Below are 9,533 nucleotides of genomic sequence, written 5' to 3' on the forward strand. Positions count from 1 at the left end.
GGGTGCTCACAAAGCTGCTGCTCTAAGCATCAGCAGGGGCTGTTAATGCAGGTTAAAAAGCAGCTGCTCTTCTCCCTGTACCACCACCAGGCAAGAGTGACACCAAGATGTAATGAGGCAGCGCCTGTCGCCAGGCTGGCAGCGGAGTGCTGGAAATACGCTTTGCAGGGAGAGCAGAATTTCATTTTAGTGCTGAAGGTAGTGAATCAGGATCCAGTGATGGACTAAGTAATGAACTTGTGCTCTGGAGAGGCAAATGGGGCCTGGAAGTGAATAAAATCTGCTAAATAAAATGATAGGTAGCCAGCACTGAGAGTGCATTTTGCTTTTAGGGTCTAATTGAGTATAAATATCTCGAAACAATTCTGCAAAGAATCATCTTAACCTAAAGTCAAGCTTGCAGCAAGACTTGTAAGTGTAGATTGAGGTTAATCTCTTTAGATTCTGAAGCAAGATTGTCCTAAAGCAGAAAGGCACAAGCTGCGTAAGTATGTGGAAATCTGATATTTTCTGGCTACGCTGAATAAGTTGCAGCATAGATGATAAACAGCATTGTTACTTCCCTCCTGTGAAGTGCTTTCTCCATTTCAATTTGAGGTCTCAAACACAGTAATAAAGTTATATCAGTTTCATTTTAGGCAGGCTGATAGAAGAGAATAGGAGATAAACAAGGGATTTATTTTCAAGGTGTGTTTGAAATTACAGCAGTTCGGTATGTAAAACAGGCAAAACACTGGAAACATTAAATAAATGAGGTGGTGACTGTGTTATAATCAAGTCACACTAATCTCTGCCTTATTTCCCTCATAACCATTACTCTGGTTTTAGCAGCCAGTAAACTCCTAGATTGAAGGCGTTGCTGTCTAGAAAAAGTAAGATTTGGAAAGTAAGATTAGACTCGGACTGTATCCTGATGATGGGGGCTAGTAGTCTGTTGAAAGGCAGGAAGGATTCTGTAATGACTAGAAGGCCATTTCCAAGGCTTACTTTTTGCTAGCCATAAGGATTTCTAGCAGTTAGAAATAGTCATTATTTCAGTACTTCATAGCTCTTAAAAGCAGGCACCAGTCCATTTGCACAAGGGATAATATATTCCATTTACCATCCAGTGCAAAATGCCTCTTTCACCTCCATGCCCCAGCATACTACCTAGTTGGAGTCTCTTCATTTGCAAACACCACTCTCTTTCAGGTTTTTGCAGTCCAGTGAATGTACTGGGGAATTTGCTTTTAGGTTGTACAGCTGTGATCTGCATCACTGTGCAGCTCCACACAATTGTTAAGAATGGCATTCTATTCCCCCGCCCCGATCCTCACCCGCTATAAACTGGCAGAGCTCTGCTGGAAATGACAGCAGCTGCAGATTTGATCCTAAAGTGGGGATAGCAGCAATGTAAAAAAAACATGTACATATATTCATGTTAAATCTTTGTTCCATCTTTTAGATGGATTTCGCCAGGCTGTATGTCATGTAAACAATATCACAGCACCAGCTTTTCCTACAAGGAAAGTAGAGAAAGTACTTTTCCTGCTGCTTTTTTTTTTTTCTCCGTTTTACCACTTGTGTGCTACTATCAACTGGAAGTTTAAAAAAAATCTGGTTGGGATAAAGCTTTGAAGCACCTGGAAAAAAAACCCCATTTAATCTACTTGGTAAATTTGAGACCTCGCCTGCAGTACTGCGTCCAGCTCTGGGGCCCTCAGCACAAGGAGGACATGGAGCTGTTGGAGCGGGTCCAGAGGAGGGCCACCAAACTGATCCGAGGGCTGGAGCACCTCCGGGTTAGGGCTGGATCACAAGGCCAGGCTGAGGGAGTTGGGGTTGTTCAGCCTGGAGAAGAGAAGGCTGCGAGGAGACCTTATTGCGGCCTTCCAGTACTTAAAGGGGGCCTATAGGAAAGATGGGGACAATCTTTTTAGCGAGGCCTGTTGTGACAGGACAAGGAGTAATGGTTTTAAACTAAAGGAGGATAGATTTAGACTGGATATAAGGAAGAAATTTTTTACAATGAGGGTGGTGAAGCACTGGAACGGGTTGCCCAGAGAGGTAGTGGAGGCCCCATCCCTGGAAACATTCCAGGCCAGGTTGGACGGGGCTCTGAGCACCCTGATCTGGTTAAAGCTGTCCCTGCTCACTGCAGGGCGGTGGGCTGGATGACCTCTTAAGGTCCCTTCCAACCCAAAGCATTCTATGATGCTATGAAATTATGAAAGAAATCTCCTGTTATGGTCTCCATTCTGTAAATCCTTCATGTTTAACTAGAATTTAGTAAATACTAAAGGTCTTTATCAACTGGCATCAGGCCCTGTGTTTCCTGCAGACAGTAACAGTGTAGGGCTAAGTATGGTTTCACTCTACTGCTGAAGTGTGGGGCCAGCTTATCACTACAGCTGAAAACGTTACCATCAATACTATGTGGAACACATTATGGCTCAGATAAACTTTGACTCTGTGCTGGAGTCAAAATAGCATGTAGGTTCATGCAAAACTGGAGTATTACACTAATTTAGACCTGAGGATTCTGCATTTCCTTTACAGGTATGAGAAGGGGAGGAATCTCATTTAATACAAGCTGTCTGCAGTTCGTGGCTGTGGTGGTGGACCCTGACTGGATGCCAGGTGCCCACCAAAGCCGCTCTATCACTCCCCTCCTCAACTGGGCAGGGGAGAGAAAATGTAACGAAAAGCTTGTGGGTCTCTGCCTCCTCCCCCCAGGCAGCACAGGGGGACAGGGAATGGGGGTTGCAGTCAGTTCATCACACGTCTCTGCCGCTCCTTCCTCCTCAAGTGGAGGACTCCTCGCACTCTTCCCCTGCTCCAGCATGGGGTTCCTCCCACAGGAGACAGTCCTCCATGAACTTCTTTCCCATGGGCTGCCATTCTTCATGAGCTGCTCCAGCACGGGTCCCTCCCACGGGGTGCAGCCCTTCAGGAGCAGACTGCTCCAGTGTGGGTCCCCTGTGGGGTCACAAGTCCTGCCAGCAAACCTGCTCCAGTGCAGGCTCCCCACGGGGTCACAGCCTCCTTTGGGCACATCCACCTGCTCTGGCGTGGGGTCCTCTCCGGGTGCAGGTGGAGATCTGCTCCACTGTGGACCTCCATGGGCTGCAGGGGCACAGCTGCCTCACCGTGGGCTGCACCATGGGCTGCAGGGGAATCTCTGCTCTGGTGCCTGGAGCACCTCCTCCTCCTCCTTCTTCACTGACCTTGGTGTCTGCAGAGTCGTTCCTCTCACATATTCTCACTCCTCTCTCCAGCTGCAGTTACGCAGGTCCCCTCCCGCCTTCTTAACTATGTTATCTCAGAGGCGTTATCACTGTTGCTGATGGGCTCAGCCTTGGCCAGCGGCAGGTCCATCTTGGAGCTGGCTGGCATTGGCTCTATCGAACACAGGGGAAGCTTCTAGCAGCTTCTCGCAGAAGCCACTCCTGTAGCCCCCGCCCCCTCCCCCCCCAGCTCCCAAAACCTTGCCACGCAAACCCAATACAGTGGCTCAGAAATACTGGCCAGCCAAAATACTTTAATACTAACTGAAGAGAAAAATTCAGCTCCAAACATAGCCTTCCTAGAAGTAGATCTGGAAAACTTGTCTTTACTGTAGAATAAACAAAATAAGATGACAACCTGGTTAAACAGCACTTTATTAAACTAATATAGTTAGATACTTTCTTAATGCTAAGAAATATTACAGCATTTGCAAAAATGAAAAAAAGTTTAACTAACATACAAGAAGTTACAACTAAGAAGCAAAACAGGCAATTTAAATACCTAAACAAATATGACAAAATGCAAGACCTAATTGCATTCCATTGATGTGATGAGGCAATGAGAGCAAGGAAAATATCCCTTCAGAATAATGCAACATCTAAAGGTATATAAAAGCTTATACCATAACTTAACATATGAAAAAAAAACAATTTTCCTCTCATAATAAATATAAAGCATTAGCATGGTGTGCTCATGCTATTTTAACAAAGGCTGTTAAGGCTTAAAAATATTTTTTAACATTCAAAACACATTTCTGGTGTTCTGAGCTTTGACACTTATGTATCAAAATGACCAACTGTTGCATACGCATTTCAAAAGATAGTACATCCAGAACTCCAGTAACAAATGGGAATTCAAATACCTACCTACCCTTTCTTTCACCTGATCGTCACTGACTTAACAGTAGCTGTTATCGCATCCCTTTACCAAATTCCGTGGAACGTTCCACCGTGCACATAGACTTAATATCGCAATGCACTGCTGCTTAATGGTTATTCTTAATACTAGTTTTAGAGTGACAATGTAAGATCCATATTGATTTTTTCAGTTCCCATAAGGAGTACGCAAAGGTTGAATGCTCAACGAGTAAACAATTACATTGCAAAGTCAAAATAGTACAGTTCAGTGCCTATGGAGGAAGTGGGGAGAAACCCACTTATTCATTCTTTCCGTTATCGGCAGAAAGATCCAAGACAGAAGGACTCTTCTGTGGCAAACTTCCATTGGCTTCTTGCTTCCCTATCTCATCCCTGTATACGGGAGAAAAGAATGGGTTTACAGTCAGTTCTTCTGTAAGATTATTGTCTTTTAACTTTTTGCTCAAAAAAAGCTGAAGAATGTCAGATGTAAACCTGTCTGAGACTCCTGGAACATCCATGGCTGGTCTACCAGAGCTTCTCTCAAAAGACACAGGAACATAAAAAGAGCAGATGTTATCTGTTTTAACATCAAAGCTGTAAGTCAGTATGACTGGTCTGTAGGCTGGGTTGCGTATTTGGATATGCTATGGAAAAAAAAGTCTTTTCTGGAATTGGTGGGCAATGTTATGGACCTGACAGCATGCCCTGGAGGAGTGGTATGGAGCCCTGGAACAAATGCAAGCGCACTGGGCCTTGCACCACGGTCTTGTCATCCTGACGGTATCACGGGCTCCACAGGCAGTTTTGTGTGTCCTTGAGAGCTGTGCAAGAAGCACAGCTGTGCTGAAGGAGCAAACTGAGAAAGTCTAGGAGGGAGCAGCTGTAATCTTCTTGCTCTTCCCTATGCTTAAGAAGTCATTACCATTATTCATTCCCTGGTAGATATTTAGGTGGGCAATAGGTGGCACTCCAGCACAACCTGTTAGTGCCTCTCACTCCTACCCAGATGCTTGGTAAAAGCACGGCTAGGGCAATGCTGACTGAAACAGGCCTCCAGGCTTGGCGTACTGGAAGACATGACTGGCAAGCAGCACATGTGCAGCATCCAGCAAAACCTGTAATTTCTATTTTCGCCACACTGTCCCTTTTAAGTACCCCTCTGCCTATCCCAAATCTACAACTAATTTTGGTCCATTACTCTATAAATGCAGGTAAGCAGAGCTAGCTGGGTCATCATACAGAAAGAACTGCAAAAGGTTCATCCTCTAGGCAAAGTCCCATTTGGAAGTGTGGTTTAGTGACGTTTAAAGCAACGAATATTCTGAGTGAGACAAGACTGTATTTTATTGATTGATCTTGTGTTAACACGTGCACATTTAAAGACTATTTACATTTCCTCTTTCCTAAATAGGAAAGAAGGCATGTATTAACTCTCATTAAAATATATATTGATGACTAGATATTTATGCTGCACATTAAGCCAGCAGGGTAGCCAAAGATGCTCTAGCATTCAAGAAACATTTGTTAAACTAAACAACAGTGGCTCACTTAGAATAAATGAAGTAATCAATGCAGTAGAACAGCTGCAGAGTTTGAAATCCAAGCATGGATCAAGACATCAATACTCACCTTGAAGCATACCAGTAGTTGACCAGAGTTGAAAGAATGACGTAACAAACACTCAGTACTCCAGAAACTCCCACTGAAAGTGCACCCAGGCCACACAGCACACAAAGGAGGGCTATGCCACCTATGGCTATTACAACACCTAATAAAAGCAAATCAGTTTGTTACTTAAACAAGTTTATATACAAGCAAATTAGAAGAGCTGACATTCTACCACAACCCCAAATTCAAACCATTTGGGAAAATAGTCTGCAATCAACTAGCTAGCTGCTATAAAAGCTACACATGGTCAAGATAACTGGTTTAGCCATATCCTGGTGGCTGAGATTAGAAAGGGAAATTGGACTTCCCCTGCAGAGACTACAGTTAATCAGATTACTATTCTAGTATTAAGAGTTTCACTACTGCTGAGACCTGAGGACTACATACAGAAATCCTAAATTGCTTGAACTGGAAACTCCACAAGGAAGAAGCAAAACAGGAAAAGACATCATGCCTTAAAAGGGAATAAGTACATGCATGCATGAATACAATACCTTCCATAATTATCACACCAACACAGGCTATGATGGCTGTTGTAACAACAAAAATCAGGAAAAATGCAACGGGAATAGCAGATACTGCAATAAACATCAGGAGTGATAAGGCAACAAAAGGATAGTCATCCAAATATTGGCCAACACGAGAATTCATAAATGCAACAACCTGTGGATGAAAGAAAAACAATTCAGATTTTGTTTTTATCTCATCATAGATAACTTTTAAAGGTCAAGTCTGCAGCTTGAGCAGAGGGCAGCTGTTGCCTCTATATTTCAAAAGCATGAGGCCTTATTGCAAATTTACATAACTGCATAGCAAATATAATTCTACCAACAGAAGACATGTTTCTCTGGGACTTTCCAGTTCCTTTCTTGCACGGATTAAAAAACAAAACAAAACCTGAAAACAAGTAAAAAAAAACAAACCACAGTTTTTAGAATGTTTGAATGGGGCCTCCACTACCTCTCTGGGCTGTCCAGATTTCAGTGAGGTCTCAATAGCTATTACTTTGATCTAGAGAACTGCATTTGTTAAGGAAAAAAATACTGTAACATTTAAAAATAATGATGATTTTTCTTTTTTCCATGCCTCTGTAAAATCTGCAACCTGCTCATTTATGGAGCGTAAGTACAGTGCAGGCATGTCTGTATCACAAAGTTGTTAGGAATTTAATTATAAAGTTACTGGTAGAAAAAAAAATATTTTTACAGAGGCAGTCATACCTATACACTGGAATTTTATTGTAGTAGAGACATTTCCCTTCCCTTGAAGAAACACGTATTGTAGTTTTAGTTCTTTTTATAGCAGCACAACCATTTCACTAAAATGCCACTCCACTATCTCAAACAGCTATACCAGTAAAACACAAAAATGCAAAACAGGCTTCCCTTTTTCTTGATTACTGAAGGTGTGGGAGGACAGCCCTTCCCATAGGCTCCTCAGTGTTCACTTAAAAAAGGGAGTGCCAATTTTCTCAAAAAAAAAAAAAAGTTTTGAAATTGCATTTAAATAAATTGGGGGGGGTGATTATTCCAAGTTCTGAAAGGAGTATCTTTATAAATATGTTACATAAAATTATAATCCAGACCCACATTTGAGTTGCTGTGGATGGACTGCACCATGGAGTGCCATTGCTTCTGCAGCTCCTGCATTTCTTTCGGCATATTGTAATCCTCAGCCACGATCGTGAATCTTCTGAACAACTAGTTCTCATTCAGCCATCCAAACTTTCCTTAAAATTAAGGCACAGTTAGTTACAGGCTCATGCAGATGTTTTGTGAAAATGAAGTATTTCTTTTGCAAAAACAGGGAATGTAGATTTCAGATACTAATGTGATCTACAGAGTCTAAAACATTACTTTTACAAAAGTACATCTAAGGCAGGGCGCTCGTCCCTGAAAGCTCTTCTGAAGCTCCCAAAGCCAAGTATCAAGACACAAGGTGACTCTCACCTCCGCCGTGTATAACATTAGCTCCGTGAGGGTGTTGAATTACCAGTAAAAAGGTCAATTCTAACTGTCCGCATGGGCAATTCATCGCTACTAGCGCTGGAAACTTGTAACACGTTAATGGGGCTTGTCTTTGTGAGTAGCCTCATGTTCAGAGTTGAAAACATACCTTGTACAGTTTCAAAGCTCTGCCTGTAGAGGGAAAATGCTCTCAAACACCACGGACATATTGAACTGTGACAGTTTAAAGGCAACAGCGGCTCAAAAAATCTCCCTTCCCCCACGAAAACGGGATCTGTTGTTGCTAGGGGGGACCCTTACCAGGGGAAGACCAGCCGATGCGCTTTCCAGCGTGCAAGGCTGACGAGTCACCCTGTCAATACTACTGCTTTACACTCGGCCTACACACACGGTCCCGCCCTTTGCCTACCCAGTATTTTCGTACAGCAGCCTTTGACTCCTGGATCCTAGCAGCACTGACGGGGCGCCCGGGCGAGGGCCGCGGCGGCCGGAGGAAGCCCCCCCCCCCCCCCCCCCGGGAAGGCTCGCTCCCCGCCGGCAGCGCCCCGCGCCCCGGGCGTTCCCTTTGCCACCCCCCACTGCCCGCGGCCTCCGCCGGACGCTAACAGCGAGGTCCGGAGCCGATCCATCGCACCCCGCCGCGCCGCCGCTACCCGCTGCCCTTGAAGCGGCTCCCCGGGCAGCAGGAGCTCAAGGGCAGCGCCCGGGCCGCCACCTCGGCCTCCCCCGACCTGCAGCGCCGGGGAGTAGCGTGCGGCTCCCCGCGGGGCTCCCCACCGAGCCGCGGGGCAGAGGCAGCGGCGGGCGGGCGGAGGCCGCGCAGGGCTGAGGGGCCCGCCCGAGCCGAGGGAGGTAAGGGGGGCACGGCTCCCGCCCCGCCGCTGGCGCCGGCCCTGCCGCTGCGAGCGGGCGGCGGCCAGGGCTGACAGGCCGCCCCGCACTCCCCGGCCAGGCGGAGCGGGGCGGCGCCGCCGCCCGCCCGCCCGCCCTCCCTGCGCCGAGCCGGGGCCGTCCCTCTCACCTGCGGCCGCTGCCCACCGGGCCGCAGCCCCTCCGGGCCGCTCGCCCTCCCGCCCTCCGGCTGCAACGCCCGGCGCGGCCCGGGCGGGGGTGCGGGAAGCGCCGCCGCCCTCTCGCCGCTGTCTCCTCCCCGCGGGGGCCGGCGGCGCGGCGGGCAGGGCTGGCGCCTGGGGAGCCTGAAGAGGAGCGAGGGCCGGGGGTGGGGGGCACCCGCGGCCTGTGGGGTGGGGTGGGGGGGCACCCGCGGCCTGGCACAGGCACCGCAGCGGGGTTTTCGGTGGCGAGGGGGTTAGGCAGGTTTCCAGGTCCGCTGGGGCTTGAGAGGCGCTTATTTGTTTCCCTTTAGTGTCCCCCCCTCCTGTCCTGTCCTGTCCTTCATACCCCGGGCCCTACCCCAGCCACTCGGGCCCGGGCACCCTCAGGGAGCGTGCCAGGGGTTTGTGTGGCTTTGGGACACGCAGCCTTGAGCTGTTCCGAATTCAGGCTAGCAGATGGGGATACGTGCCACAGCCGTGCAGTTGAAGCACAGGCGGGCAGAGGCACGCTCAGCCCTGAGGGGCTGGGGGGTATTGGGTACCGCAGCGCTGTGGCACTGCCCGCTTCGCTTCTGAGCTGCGCCTCGTAACTCCGTGTGCTGGGAATTGCTCGGATACGTGTCTAAAATCCCACCAGGCCCAGCTAGGCTGGGCTACGAAGGCAGCTTTCAGTGAGTTGTGACTGTTCAGGCACTCACGCTGCACAGTGTAGTGGA

At 47.5% G+C, this 9,533-nt stretch overlaps 2 protein-coding genes across 2 annotated transcripts in view; one reads left to right on the top strand and one right to left on the bottom strand.

Annotated features, from left to right (window-relative positions):
• IGSF6 (immunoglobulin superfamily member 6) overlaps window positions 1–886 on the top strand; it is a 313,504-nt gene extending 312,618 nt beyond the window's left edge. Inside the window, exon 6 of the mRNA XM_075718482.1 lies at window positions 874–886. Within this exon, the coding sequence (XP_075574597.1) occupies window positions 874–876 (3 nt within the window). The 3' untranslated portion in view covers window positions 877–886. The remainder of the gene's footprint in view (window positions 1–873) is intronic.
• A 3,537-nt stretch (window positions 887–4,423) lies between these two features.
• On the bottom strand, window positions 4,424–7,456 carry LDAF1 (lipid droplet assembly factor 1). Its single transcript, XM_009482994.1, has 4 exons — window positions 7,385–7,456; window positions 6,290–6,458; window positions 5,757–5,895; window positions 4,424–4,517 (listed from the first exon to the last, which is right to left on the bottom strand). Exons 1-4 carry the CDS (start codon window positions 7,454–7,456, stop codon window positions 4,424–4,426), a joined length of 474 nt encoding a protein of 157 aa, XP_009481269.1.
• Between the last annotated feature and the right edge of the window lie 2,077 nt (window positions 7,457–9,533).

Source organism: Pelecanus crispus, chromosome 11 (assembly GCF_030463565.1).
Source record: "Pelecanus crispus isolate bPelCri1 chromosome 11, bPelCri1.pri, whole genome shotgun sequence".
NCBI lineage: Eukaryota > Metazoa > Chordata > Aves > Pelecaniformes > Pelecanidae > Pelecanus > Pelecanus crispus.

What these genes read in the sequence shown, in the direction of transcription:
- LDAF1 (XM_009482994.1), bottom strand. Translation starts at nt 7,456, where the DNA reads ATGCCGAAAGAAATGCAGGAGCTGCAGAAGCAATGGCACTCCATGGTG. An exon ending in CCATCCACAGCAACTCAAAT is followed by an intron (nt 6,459 to 7,384) that starts GTGGGTCTGGAT and finishes TTTCATCCACAG; the next exon opens with GTTGTTGCATTTATGAATTC. An exon ending in TGGTGTGATAATTATGGAAG is followed by an intron (nt 5,896 to 6,289) that starts GTATTGTATTCA and finishes TGCTTTTATTAG; the next exon opens with GTGTTGTAATAGCCATAGGT.